General features: G+C 32.3%; 1 protein-coding gene across 1 annotated transcript; it reads left to right on the top strand.

Moving 5' to 3' along the window:
• Positions 1-1,250: 1,250 nt before the first annotated feature.
• Positions 1,251-12,295, top strand: LOC132747366 (zygote arrest protein 1-like). The gene is made up of 3 exons (XM_060736722.1): positions 1,251-1,408; positions 4,844-5,109; positions 11,772-12,295. Exons 2-3 carry the CDS (start codon positions 4,879-4,881, stop codon positions 12,069-12,071), a joined length of 531 nt encoding a protein of 176 aa, XP_060592705.1. The 5' UTR covers positions 1,251-1,408; positions 4,844-4,878; the 3' UTR covers positions 12,072-12,295.
• Positions 12,296-15,860: the final 3,565 nt, after the last annotated feature.

Here is a 15,860-nt window from a genome sequence, read left to right as displayed (position 1 = left end):
TTTAAGCGGACTTTTACTTGATATATTGGGAGAGAAAAAAAGACTTCCCAACAACTCCCAGCATAAAATAACTATTTGTTAACGTGTCTAGTTTCTTAGCGTAGGTGTCTCGAAATACTGTATACGTTCTGTGTATTCATACTACTGTGTTCGAGGTCCTTAATCGAAGACCGAAACCAGCTACCAAAGTATATGACTATTTGAAAACATGCAGAGCAGAACCCATACTGTACTGTACACCATAATCGTATCGGAAATAGTAGTTCTATCACGTGACTTCTCAAAGACAGAAGTCCTTGTATAATGAGTAACGAATAGTTCTTTTTGTCTTCCATTGAAAAAAATAGTCTTATTTTTGCAAAATTTTGATTGACAATCGGATTGAATTTAAGTAGTTATAACCAAATCAGAAATACTGTCAACAGGTTTATATTTCATACTTTCGACTCCTAAAATATACTAACGTTACATTTAGTTCCATTGATACAAGATATAATATAATAAAATAAACTAAATAACATATTCCGAGCTTGTCAACATGTTTAAATTAGACCAAAGTTCCGTATCCGTTAAAGAGTATACATTCTATGTTCCGGGACATTATCATTTACATTTTACCCGCTCGGCACAAAGCATGACATAATGAAGTGAAAGGAAGATGTTGTCGTAAAGTATTGAATGTGCGGACATAAAGGAAACATGATTAAATCGTTTAAAGACGCGTACGTCCATTTAGATGACTAAACAGTAGGCCATATCCCCAGTACCCCAATCTGAATATACTCGTTATTTACAAGTTTGATGGACTCAAGTGACGCTTTATTATTTATTTATTTATTGTCCACGGTCACTGATCGATATATAAGAACCAAATGTGCTTTACTTGAAATAACGCACACTTTTCGCACTGTGCTATTACTAATAAAGCATGTTTGGACAGATCATGGAATCGTGTGATAATGAGATGTTTATTTTAAGTTATCGTATCAAGATTGAAAAAATTGTACTCTAAAGGCACTAACATTATATCAAATTCTACGAAGAAGAAAAATGAATAGTCGTCTTCAACCTTGATGTTATGAATTAACCTATTTTCATTTACAATTTCTATAAATTGTCATATTTTAAAGAGAAATAAGGAGATCTTTTTTTAAAAAGAACTATATAAACTTTTTTCAAAAAACCAATTTCGAAACGGTTAATTTTCCGAAAACGTCTTATCTATAGATTTTCCGAAAATGTACTTTATCTAACTATACAGTAGAGTGGAATTTTCAGTGAGTGCATTGAATGTAGCTATGATTTTCCGAAGAGTGTACTATATTTTCTTTAACGGATGAACACGGGTTTAAATATTGAAGTGAAACATTTTGATGACAAGGGTATACTATAGTTGAGACAAGTTATAGTAAGTGTTTTTTTTAACAGTATTGATTTATTTTTATTTTTAGAACAAGTAGAATACAATGTGTACACATGTAGATCTCACAATCAATCGATATTCAGAATAGGCCTAGCATGTAAATGAATAATTATTTTCAGATATTTCAACTCATTGTCAAATAGATATTTTATAACCACTTATTGGAAGAGCTACTACGGTCGGCTGCTGTGTCATAAATATTGTCGTCTGCTCAACTGTAGCATTTCCTGTAACTGTAGTGCAGACGTTCAAGGTCACCTATCCGTACACAAAATCTACATGAAGCAGAATCGAGGTTGACAAACTGTATAAGAATGTTGATAATCGGCTAATTGTTATTTCATTTATTTATTTTTTTATTTTTTCTTTGAAAAAAAGTAGATTCTAATAATTTAAGAATATTGTCTTCATTTTGCATTGTACATGCATATCATACATGTCACGTATCTGTTTTACGCTACTTCTTGTACGCAAGGGGTAAGACTAATAAACAACTTTACAATAATTAAGCCTTTAAACATGTGCATTTATAAAAACTCAATTGTGAAACAAGTTCGTGCATCTTACAGGGCCGTATATATTAATTTTGCTTGGCCTTGATCTGCACTTTTTAAATGTAATTCATATTTTTATCTTCCTGCAAGTTCCAGAAATACCAAGAACATAGGCCTATAAGTTATAATACTCCAAACTGTACCTTCGACAACCCAGACTGAGAAGTATATCGATCCTTGACTCTCCTCGGACTAAGCTTACACTAAAGTTAAACGAAGCTAACGTCTTATATCAATCCCTTTCGATTCCTTGAAGCTATCGGTAGTTGTGAACTGAGTAGGGCTCGAGTTCGCGATCCCTCGGTTCAGAAACAGACACATTTACTACTTATCCGCCTCTTCCTTAAACTATGTTTTGTGCTGTTGTGCATGTACTTTCTTTGGCTGATTTCGTGAGGGAAAAAAACAAAAACAGTAATTTGTTTTTATTTCAATTTTACACTTGTCTGTATAAATGTGAAAACGTTATGATTCATAAATTAGACAGCCTTTCAACAAAGGTGCATTATACACTTTATCCGAATTGTGAGACTAATATGGCATAATATCATACCTCATTTGCATACGCCTCTCTATATTTAATATGACGTCATCCGGTCCATAAACCGAATACAGACCGGGGGCGGTCCATAATTCTTATATGGACTGGATGACGTCATATTAAATCTGAAAGTTCGGGGTTTTTTTTGCCTGTTTAATTTGATTAACAAAAATTGAATAACAAAAGAAGGGCATGATTTTTTTTTGCTGTATCGCTTGAAAATAATAATAATAATAATAATAATAATAATAATAATGATATTTCAATGTTTCACACACTGAACAAATAAATTATTATTTGAAAGTAAATTATAGTAAAATGTCAGCAACAAAAGGGATGAAAGGATTTAGATTCGGTATAATATAACAAACAAGAAAAGCATTGATGCAAAGCATCAAAGGGCGTCCAAGCAAGAAATGCAGCAGGTGTAGATGAACTAGTAGATATATGATGATAAACTGTTCAATGGTTCATTGGTTTTTACCAGAATTGTATATCACTTATGAATGAACGAACGAAAGACATTGTTCATTATTTATAAATTTGATTGGCATGCTAGAAATTAGAATATTACTTGTTATTTCTTTATGATCGTGATTATTAATAGCAACGGATATACATGTATTCAATCATTTATAATCCATATGAGTAACGCATGATCAACAGTGTTTATCAACACCACACTTGTGTAATTGTCCCTTATTATGTTATCACTATTAGCGAAGACCCCCTCTTAAGGTATCTGTTCACACTTAGTAACAATATGACACTTGTTATATTACCATGTTGAGCATAAATGTTTATTATACACTAATTGTAATATCTTTTTTAAAAAAAAAATACAGATTTTATGAATATTGTTTTCTTTTCTTTTTTTGTGTTTTATGCACTATTTTAATACTGATTTTTTACGTTTACTATTATTTTAAGAATTCAATTGTCATAATGACCGACGATTATAAGTCAAAACTTAACTGGAAAAAGTCAGTAAATTATGGTTAATCTTTCAATATATAATATTGTTTATTCTTAAACCATATACATGTACATTTGTATTTTTCTTTATCATTTCTTAAATTATCAATCAATTGAATAATTCATAAAATCTGATTTGTAACTTTGAATAATTCCTCGGCATCTTTACTAAACACGGATAACAAATTAAATAAAATGTTTCAAAGTTGATAGTGTCATATTAATGCCATAAAAATGTACATTTTTTCTCAATTATTGTTTCATATTTATTGTTTTTATCTCATATAGATAAAATAAAAACATGCGATTTGTGTTGTTGGTTGTTTTTTTTTTTCGAATTGTATGTTTATGTATAATTATAACAATAATTTTTGAGAGTTGATCTGTGTTTATTAATTATTGTAACCAAACTAAGTGACAAACATTCATTTTTGAAAAAAGCTTATTTATCTGTAAAATATTTGTTCTGTTCTGTAACGATATCAAACATCTACTCCAAAACCGGGAGAGACCGGACAATAAACGTGTGGTACTATTCCGCGGTCGTCAAAATAGACCAGGAGAGACCGGGAATTACCGACAGGAGTACATCCCTCTATAAATAGATTTTCGGAATATTTAGGTCATCAACTCATCATTCTATTTACAGCTTTCGGAATAACATACCATAATAATCCACTGTGTACTACAAAATGATAAATAAAAATACCTTGAAGAGCGCGATTTATTGACGGAAAAGGTTATTTAATTTGAAAAGGTTATTTCATTTGAAAATGTTTGCATTGCGAAATTCTCCAGTTCGCTATTCATTGTACATATCGCGACTAATTAATAATCAAGCACCCTCATACCGATCGGAATGATCGGCTTTTATTATGAACAACTATAAAAGGCTCGAGAAGTTGCTGTCGCCCTTTCACAAAATCTGATTTCATTACATAAAAGGCGCCGCGCTTCGGCGCGGACGCCAATAAAACATGGCCTTTCGGGTAAAATGAAAGTTTACAGACTGGATGGTCAGACCTCGGAAGGTATAATGTCCCTCAGCTGCGCTTCGGGCCATAAACCTTCCTCAGTCTGACCAATCAGTCCGTACACTTGCATATTGCCCTCAAGGCCATGTATTATTTGTTAAATATAGTATTTTTTCAATAAACAATTTACTAAATTTTTTAGATTTTCTTCAAACAAGGAACTTTAAAGCCAGTAAGATACCCATATTCAATATATGAATTGTATCATATATGTCCGCATGTTATCAATAGTGTATGTTAGTGTAAATAAACGTTCCCATGTACAAACATTATATCAGCTGATCACTTAACATTTAGATGTTTATTTTCCCTGTAGGTTTAACAACTTTTGGAGTGTAAACATTCACTAAAATGGAAAGAGAACAAGTACAAGAAAGAAGACAAAATAACAGAGAACCGGAAGTGCGTCAAAGAGGACGAGACAACAGGGAACAAGAAGAACCGGAAGTTCAAGAAATACGGCGTAATAACCGTCGCAGACGGCCTCCACTTGAAAGAAAATTTGGATTTTTTCAATGTCATTGCAGCAAGGAATCTTCTTGGACGAGTGCCCATGTATATTGCGTGTATGGGACAAACAGGGTAATATATTATTGTAAATCTAGATTTATAAAGCTTCTTCTATTCTAATGGACACATTCCATGGATGTAGTTTGATAAAACCAAGTAGGTTTATATGTTCCCTAATATAATATTTTAAATATTACTTTCACTTTAAAGACCTGTCGACTCGTTTAAAGGGTTTTATTATTTGACGAGCTCTCCAGCATCTTATTTTTTAAAAATGTATTTCTAGTAAAGTTCTGGTTCTTTAAAGGCTACTTTTACTAGAATTCTATCAACAGTTTTATGTATTTTGTTCAACTGTAAAAATATGATAGATATCTGAGCTTAGCAATTGAATTGAATTGATTGAATTTTAAAGTTTTCTAAATATCAAGTAATAACATTTAAGGACATAATTGGTGACACGTCCATGTTCTGTACTCTCAGTGCATGAAATGGTGGATGATGGACCCTCATTAAGTCTATAATACATACATACTTTTATGTTCGTGAAGTTGGCAGCCTTGCACCATACTTTTATACTTAAAAATGTATTGAGTACATGTAACTTGGTAGGGTGAGAAAAATGTGCCTGAAAAAATGTAGAATCATGGACAAGCCATTCTACGGCTCTACCAACAAAACAATCCGGCCGCTTACATACTTTTTCCTCTGACAAGTCAACAGTTTTATATAATACAGTGACCTAAACATTTCAAATATCAAATTTACCCTTATCAAACTGATGTGAACAATGGCAAATTGTTGATTGCTTGTTTAAGATAATATTATCTATGTTACACAATTTTAACAGCCATATCAAGGCAAATACTACGAAAGCCTAATAGGGTCAAATGAAATAAAAAATAAAAATGCAAAGGCGTTATAACGCGAATAAAGGCATTATTACGCGAATCAAAAGGCGTAAGAACGCGAATAAAGGCGTAGCAACGCGAATCAAAAGGCGTAATAACGCGAATAAAGGCGTAGCAACGCGAATAAAGGCGTTATAACGCAAATCAAAAGGCGTAATAACGCGAATAAAATCGTTATAACGCGAATCAAAAGGCGTAGTAACGCCTTTATTCGCGTTATAACGCGAATCAAAAGGCGTAGTAACGCGAATAAAGGCGTAGTAACGCGAATAAAAAGGCGTAATAACGCGAATAAAGGCGTAATAACGCGAATCAAAAGGCGTAATAACGCGAATAAAGGCGTTATAACGCAAATCAAAAGGCGTAGTAACGCGAATAAAGGCGTAGTAACGCGAACCAAAAGGCGTAATAACGCAAATTAAAACACATTATAATGCCAATTTAATACCATATTTATACTAAATTCGCGAGAAAGGAAGACCAATATTGATCTGAATTTATTGCTCAAGATATAAACTCGTATACAATAATACAATATACATTTACAATAACTTTCATTCCAATTGCACAGTAATTATGCAAACTATTTGTCATAAACTAATAAAGACTCTTTAATAGTTGACAATATAAGATGACTTGGTGACTTATAGGTTATAAAGTATTACCTCCTTCAAATAACAATCCTCCTATGAAGTTTGAATATTGTGGGCCAAATGGAACTTAAGTTATGCTCCCGAAACCAAATTGCTTACGGACGGACGGACAGACAGACATACAGACGGACGCATTCTTTCGGGCATATAATAAAACGTACACCTAGACCAATTCATTTAAATCAACATTGTTCTTCCTTCCATACATCAATAGGCCACTGTTTGGAATTTATATGGTATTAAATTAGCGTTATAACGCCTTTTGTTTTGCGTCATTACGCCTTTTGGTTCGCGTTATTACGCCTTTTGATTCGCGTTATAACGCATTTATTCGCGTTAGTACGCCTTTTGATTCGCGTAATTACGCCTATTGTTTCGCGTTATAACGCGAATCCAAAGGCGTAATAACGCGAATCAAAAGGCGTAATAACGCGAATAAAGGCGTTATAACGCGAATCAAAGGCGTAATAACGCGAATAAAGACGTTATAACGCAAAACAAAAGGCGAAGTAACGCCTTTATTCGCGTTATAACGCGAATCAAAAGGCGTAATAACGCGAATAAAGGCGTTATAACGCGAATCAAAAGGCGTAATAACGCGAATAAAGGCGTTATAACGCGAAACAAAAGGCGTAGTTACGCCTTTATTCGCGTTATAACGCGAAACAAAAGGCGTAATTACGCGAATAAAAGCGTTATAACGCGAATCAAAAGGCGTACTAACGCCAATAAAGGCGTTCTAACGCGAATCAAAAGGTGTAGTAACGCCTTTATTCGCGGTTTAACGCGAATCAAAAGGCGTAATTACGCGAATAAAGGCGTTATAACGCGAATCAAAAGGCGTACTAACGCGAATAAAGGCGTTTTAACGCGAATCAAAAGGCGTAATAACGTGAATAAAGGCGTTATAACGCGAATCAAAAGGCGTAATTACGCGAACCAAAAGGCATAATAACGCAAAACAAAAGGCGTTATAACGCTAATTTAATACCATATAAATTCCAAACCGTGGCCTAGTAATGTAAGATAGGAAGAACAATTTGATCTAAATAAATCGATCAAGACGTACGTTTTATTTTCAATTCTGTACGGATACGTCCTAAGGCCACAGTCTGATTTTTGTATTTTCTGATCGCAGATCAGATAATACATAGCTAACATCCACGGTCTAACACAAAATTTCCTAACAGTCCTAACAACGCAAATTAGTTCTCACTCAAAACTGCTTAAAAACCAGCAATTTAAAAGAAAGAACAATTTTTTGTTACAAGTGTCCAACAAATTACTACACCTTCAAACTTTTAAAGTAGCATTGGCTTATAGAGTTGTCAATAAATGCACACTCACAAATTACGCGGATGAATATGATTTTAATCAATGAAAATGCTATTTTTAGCGACGTCGATTACCGAATACTACACAAATAAATCTGACTGCCGAGAAGTTGAATATATAGTTTTTACATGTTGGACTGTTTTGGCGAGAAGATTTTTGCTAAATTATTTACTTCAATTTTAAACAACGGGTTTACCCTGAACAAAATACCTCGAAATTACCCTAACCCGAAATGCAATGGAAATTCTAAATTTAGAATGACTTGATTTTATTCATCTTTTGATTTTAAAACTTCTCCGTGGTGCAGGGGTAACGCTCTCGTTTGTTGTGTGGGAGGTCTGGAGTTCAAATCCCAGTCGAGTCAACATTTTTTTTTATTCTTTTTTTAGTGTCTTTGTTATGGAAGTAACCACGATATGCAAGGATAAAGTGTGGCTATCATAAAAAATGAACATAAATTATTTTTTGATGCAACTCTAGTTATGCAAATTCCGTATGTATCAAACTCTGGTGCCCTGCAAGATGACTTATAGTACATAAAAATAAACTTATACAGGAAAACACATACAGATATACAGTACGATTTAGATTGCAGGGATCAGAAAATACCACAGAGCTTGCAGCCCTTTGATTTAAATCTTTTATTAGGAAATGCTTTCGTCAGATTAAAGGTTAACTTTCACCCAACTATAGATACTTTTCTACAAAGACAAAGAAGGGAATGTCTCCTATAATTGTGACTTAACTGAAACACTATCCCCCATTTAAACATACTTATCAATAATCACCCTAATGTGACTAACTTATACCTTACGTTTTCCCAAATCTTGTTACCTATAGCATATTACCTATAGCTTAATTAGGAATGGCATTCACATAATTAGAAGATACTAGATGTTATAAGGTAATCAAATAGGATATATCCGAAGATAATTGAACATATGACGCACATATAAGATAAGATAAGATAAGATAAGATAAGATAAGAAAAGAAAAGAAATTCATTTACTATAGTGACATGTGTAAAAGCAATATATGATACATGTGAATTCAGATTAACTGTATTTACGTCCAGTCCAATGGACCTATAAGGCACCCAGACACCTTAAATTGGCAAATATTAAAGAGTCTTCATTAGTTTATGACAAATAGTTTGCATTATTACTGCGCAAATGGAATGTTAGTTATTGTAAATATATATTAAATTATTCTATACGAGTTTATATCTTGAGGAATAAATTCAGATCAATATTGGTCTTGCTTTCTTACGTTACCAGGCCATTTGATTAGTATAAATATGGTATTAAATTGGCATTATAATTCGTTTTAATTGGCGTTAGTACGCCTTTTGGTTCGCGTTACAACGCCTTTATTCGCGTTACTACGCCTTTTGATTTGCGTTATTACGCCTTTCATTTCGCGTTATAACGCCTTTATTCGCGTTATTACGCCTTTTGATTCGCGTTATTACGCCTTTATTCGCGTTATTACGCCTTTTGATTCGCGTTATTACGCCTTTTGATTCGCGTTATAACGCCTTTATTCGCGTTGCTACGCCTTTATTTGCGTTGCTACGCCTTTTTTCGCGTTATTACGCCTTTTGATTTGCGTAATTACGCCTTTTGATTCGCGTTATAACGCCTTTATTCGCGTTATTACGCCTTTTGATTCGCGTAATAACGCCTTTATTCGCGTTATAACGTCTTTGTATTTTTATTTTTTATTTCATTTGACACTATTAGGCTTTCGTACAAATACAGTTTGTCCTAAATTACCCGGCAAGAGATTTTCCCGTTATTCTCATTGTTTTAATAAAACGAAAACAGCCAGAACACATGATCCATCATTTTTAATAACCCATGCCTCGGTCCAAAGGATTTTTACAGAACATGTTCTGATATATACATTTAATTTTATGCTGTCCAGTGTTTTACTGATACATGTATATATCAGATGATTAGTAATAGAAAGATGATATCTGATTTGTACGAGGGGGCGTAGCACCCGAGTATAAATCAGATTGCCGAGTGTTTTGATGTTCTTTCTCTTTTGTATCATTGTCAAACAAAAAAAGTCGTTCCCTGTTGTCACAATATGAAACCCCAGAAAAAAAGTAACCAATAAAAGAGCATCTGAATATGATATTTCTATTGCTTTTCCTTTCTCTGTCGTCACAATATGTAAACCCCTGACAAAATGAGCCAGTCAATGGGCATGCTCTTGAGTGCGGGTAACCAATACCTGCACTCCAGTTAACGCACTGTGCATGTATATGTATACGATTTAACTCTGGCACATTTTCAACAGAAAGGTCCCCAAACTAAGATACAATAATCTGTTAAACCACTAGATACCTATAGTGAAATTTATAAAATATAATTTCACTGTAGCCGGACTGTATCTGAATGCAGATGAAAAGAATATCATAACTAATTGTAATAACTGGCAAAAATAAATGCAGTCATACGTAAATTTTGCTTCTTTAGGACAAGAAAGTTGATGTCATCAAATTCATACTTCCTGTTTAAAATGTAACAAAATTAAAGAATTTTAACTGAACTACGCACTCGTAAAAATATTGCATATGGTGTTCACTCATCTGGTGTTCACTCAGTGAAAATATATTTCAATCTTAAGTGCAAAACAACCAAATATCCTCTATATCTTTATATCAATATTATATAATAATAATAATAATAATAATAATAATAATAATAATAATAAAGACTTTATTTAACGAGAGAACTCATTTGAACAAACATATCAATCTTCCATGAGGCCCTCAACAAGGAACAATATAAATTTAACATATTCAAACTATTAAAATACATAAATGTAAAAACATACAGGAGATTATCAATTTGTATACTTCAATGTGTGATAAAACCTCAAGTATAAGGTTTTAAAATGGTTAACAGATGTAGCAGACTTAATATAATCAGGAAGGCCGTTCCAAATACAAGATCCAGAATAAACAAAAGACTTACGAAATTGTTCAGTATTTGGTCTAGGGGTATAAAGTTGAAAATCAGATGATGAACGCAAAATGCGAGTATGAACATCTGACGATAAAATGAAATTATTCAATAAATAGGAAGGCGCCTGATTATTCATTATTTTAAACATCATAATAGCTTTTTGAAAAACAACCCTCTGTGAAAAGGTCATCCAGCGGAGTTCAGAAAAAAGTTCAGCAGAGGGAGTGTCATAATCTTTGTCTAGAATTAGTCTTGCAGCTCTCTTTTGGGAACTTAATGAGTTTATCTTCTAGAAAAGACGTACAGTTACCGTAAATTATGCAACAATAATCAAGATGTTGTAAAATATATGCATTGTAAAACATTTTATGTACAGGTATAGATATGAATAATTTTATACGTGATAATAATAAACAATGAGTTACACTTTTTAAGAAGATTATCAATATGGCTTTGCCAAGACAAGGTGTTATTAATTGTAATACCCAATAATTTTTCTTCAGAGCTACAAAAAATTTGCTCTGTTTTATATAAAATACAAGGATTACTTTCATGAATATAATTTTGCTTGTGTTTTGAGGAAATATACATGACCTTAATTAGTTTTGTTAACATTAAAGCTAATATAAATGAACTGTGTTGAAACATTAACATGTATGAAAATATCAAGTTAAAACGAAATAACGAGAATAGATATTAATTGAAAATGTGAAAACTGTGTCAAAAAAATGTTGATGTGTTTCTAATCATATTTTTTTTCATTTTATCACAAAGTCATATCTTTTTTTTTATTAAAATGAATCAAAGAGTGAACTAGAAATCACGGGTCGTTAAATTATTTATATTTCAATTTTCAGGTGTATTTCAAACAAAAGTGCAAGGCATGCGGTGAAGCGAAAAACCCGTTTAGAGTTCGAAATCTTCAATGTCCGGACTGTGGCTTGGACCGTGATGATTGTGAATGTGAATGTGTTTACTGTGAAAAACATCGGTATGACTGTGAATGCGAGTTTGACGATGAAGAAACTGGCCCTGAAAAACCACATAGGAGTGATCTGTGCATGAAATGTTTAGCTGGTTTACCATGCCAGCGTGGCGACGACACGGATAGGCCAAGCAGAAGGCGGCGGAGAAGGAGGGGGAGAAGGCGTGACTAATGAAATTAGCTGAAGTTGTAAAAATTTAAAACACATAGACACTCATATATGCACTTGTATATCTTTTCAAAGTGGTATAAATATGACTTTGATGACAACGCCATTCTTTGATAATTTTTATATTTAAAAATTTGTGATTGAATTTGACCCACTATAATATTTTCAAACATTTCACATGTTGTAATGATATTGATTACTTGATAATTATATCTTTCTTTCTAAGAGTCATTTGTTTCTTGAGTGAAAGCAATGATTTGATGCGTATCCCGTTTAAATAAAAAAAAATGAACATAATCACACCGTATTACCGGCGCCAGTGATGGCAGATACCTGAAATTTACCGCTCGGTACAGGTAGTTTATGAATTTGGTTGGTATTATTATATTACACAAATACGGCCCATTTCATTGCTATGAAACTATTGTCATTTGACTGGAGATACTATTAGGTCATTTTGGACTCGTTTTTCCTGTTTTTAGATTATTTTGAGCAGATTAAAAGTGAAGGCTTCGGAAAAATCCGTGAAAATGTCTGTTCTTTTGTTCAAAATATCTCAAATTTTAACTAAATGGCAGGATTTCGTGTAAATAGTAAAGACGTCCATCCATTGGGGTCACGCAAGCCAAATATCTACCCCGTGAGTCTTGTCTTGAAAGTTTTACAGACGTTCAATCTGGTCCGGTCGAAGAAAAAATGCTGCCGTTGTAGGCAGATACCTATTTTAAATGCTGCCGTCGATGGCAGAAATACCATGACAGAAAATCAAGGTCAATCTTTTATCAATTCTTCTATTCTTTGCGCCCTTTAAGTCGAAATTGAGACGTTAAACTATCATTTCTAATATTTTCTCAAGATAGAAAAGTTAATTAATGCGATATATGCATCGAAAAAGCTTTTTAGCAACACGCAGTTACAATACAAAATGTTATGATTCAGTACGACCAAATTGCACTTTAAATAGCGCAATTAACATAAGGAAATTCATTTTTCTATATTCATGAATGTGTGCTTGATCTGCTATGTCTGTCAGTTACACGCATACAATACCATATGTATCTTAAATTTAGCAGCGCATAATTCAGACATAACGCCATTTGCATATTACAGCTGTAACTTCAGTAAGTGGATATTCATTTGCTAGATTATGACATTATTTTCTCGAGGTAATAATGTTCATCGCTTTATGACATATAAAGGCTGAAATTTACTTAGTCGGCGTTAATGCTGCAGATTATAAGATACTAAATCGATGTAATAAAGGGGAGACTATTAAACTTGCAACTGACAAGATCTGTGGACATCAGTGTATCATAAAACAATGTAAAACAAGTAGAGATTTTGATGCTAAAGCATCAAGTCGCCGGATAGAAAATGACTGTATTATCATAAATATAAAAAATATCAGTTTAATTAATGGTTCAGGTATAAAGAAAAGAGGAACAATATGTTGAGTAACTGTTTATTCACAATAAAACATCATATATGAAGCAAACTTGCTTAGCAATATTGTCAAGGAACTGCTATGATTATTAAATAAGCAAGTATTTCGTTAGTTTACGTTACTTATTATGATTTATGCTAAAGATTTTATTGATAGTATAGATCTCGATATTAAATCAATTAATATTGCTCGATGGCCTACAGGTGGTAAGTAGGAAGTAGGCCAAATTCGAATCTTTGAAAATATCCCTTTTGCAGTTTTCATAAAACTATTTTTTTATTATTTCTTTTAACTATATGAAACATAAGTTGATAAATCTTCATTTTTAGATTTTTTTTATTTCATAATTTTGATTAATTCTGTAAGGTGAGTGATATTCTTGTAATTCTACTTGTAATTCTACCTTATACATATACCGTTATACCAGACATCGAAATCCGTTTTGTATACTTCAGAACCCTGTAATCAAAGGTCATCGAATATTTGAAAATATATATGTTTTAATTATTGCATGAAACAATGCAATTCTACCATAAAAGTGGTATCTGCATAAAAAAAAATTTGCGCTATTGAACAAATAAATTATTTAGTTGAAATCAATGTTCCTGTCGTTACAAACGATATAGTAAACGTTTAATTGCCTTTCAGTTCGAATATTAACAAAAAGATTTTTTATTAGTTTTCTTTATTATGTATCTAATATACGGAGATCCGTCATACCGTTTTGGTAACCTGCGCGACGGAAATCAACGGAATATAACGAAGACGACGATTACCACTATTTATTTCAATAAATTTGCCTCTTTAGCATAAATTTTGTGATGTTCAACCTAAACTAAACTATTGAACTTTGACAGAAAGGGCCAAGTTTAACCCTTTACCAAGAAAAAATGAAAGGTTTTGAAAATTTATTTAATTTTTTAATGTGCTAATTATGAGTATACAGACCTTTCTAATGATATAAAATATGAAACTGATTAATGAAAGATAACTTTGTAATTATTTATACATTTGCATCGAATTAGCTGCCATACCGTTTTCCAACTAGTAAGTCTATCAGCAATCTGTTACTATTAATAGATTCTATAACACTAACATACAACGTGTAGTCACGTGATTCTTACAATAGAACAGGGAGAATCTGTTTATAATTAGATAAAATAATGAAATATATTAGGTCTCATAAGATATAAACAACCAAATAATTTAAATGTGTCATTTCAAATATCATTCATGATTAATCAATCATAAAATAGCAACGCTTGACACTTAGAAAAAAAAGTAAAAGTATCCCTAAATTCAATGACTGATCCTTGGGGATACGTTATTAATTCATTTTATGAAAATTGTTATGTTGCTTTTTAAGATGTCAATATTTGTATATTTCATTTCATTTAGCAACGTTACTTTATTTTTGAATTTTTAAGATTATTAAAAATAATGGTGGTCCTTAATTGTTCAGTCATTGATTTGCTTTTATATTCAGATTTTAAGGCCTTCTCCTACCATAGATATAATATTAAACTGTTACAAATATAGTTGCCGGTTTCTACCGGCGACTAATAATATTATTTTAATTTCCATTTTACATTAACATACATTGTTTTATGATACACTGATGCCCACAGATCTTGTCAGTGGCAAGTTTAACAGTCTCCCCTTTATTACATCGAGTTAAGTATCTTATTGCGCCAAAAGGCGCGGAGCTATTTGTGTTTACTATTTTTTTGTCCATGGGCCCGGATTTGAGCAATAAATCCTTTCAATTTACAGCTAAAAGTAAATCCTCATTCAAGAACTCCTTTCGATTTCTATATTGGTTTCCGCAGCATGTCATATTAATGAATGAGAACCGGAAAGCATAAATTCGAAAGCTATAAATAGCTATAAATGTTCTGATTTTTGACACTTAGGTTATAAATTTGTTATTTCCCTTTTTTAGTAGTACATGAAATTATAATTTGTTACATTTTGAATTACATTTACACACAGCATATCAAGTATACTATTAGTGATTGAATTTGGCAATATAAAGAAGATTCCAGGCATAAGATTTTAACAATTTTGCTTTTGATAATTATTTTTAATTTATAATTTATGAAATAAAATGTTTAATAATAACATGTTGATATATTGGTTGTTTTGAAATAATTAAACTTTAGTATATAAAGTTACATTTCATTAGCGTCACTTTAGTATATAAAGTTTTATTACCCTTCCAGATTTTTTCCGCCTTTTTGATTGGATATTGATCACCCGAAAGAAATTGATATAACCGAGCCAGACGGGTAATATACACACTAAATTTCCCCGTTGGGTACCCAACGTTCTAAACAACATGCGCTGAA

This window comes from Ruditapes philippinarum, unplaced genomic scaffold (assembly GCF_026571515.1).
Source record: "Ruditapes philippinarum isolate M1 unplaced genomic scaffold, ASM2657151v2 ctg2566_1_1_1_1, whole genome shotgun sequence".
NCBI lineage: Eukaryota > Metazoa > Mollusca > Bivalvia > Venerida > Veneridae > Ruditapes > Ruditapes philippinarum.
Note: the sequence above shows the minus strand (reverse complement) of the source record. Positions and strands in the feature narration are given on the sequence as shown.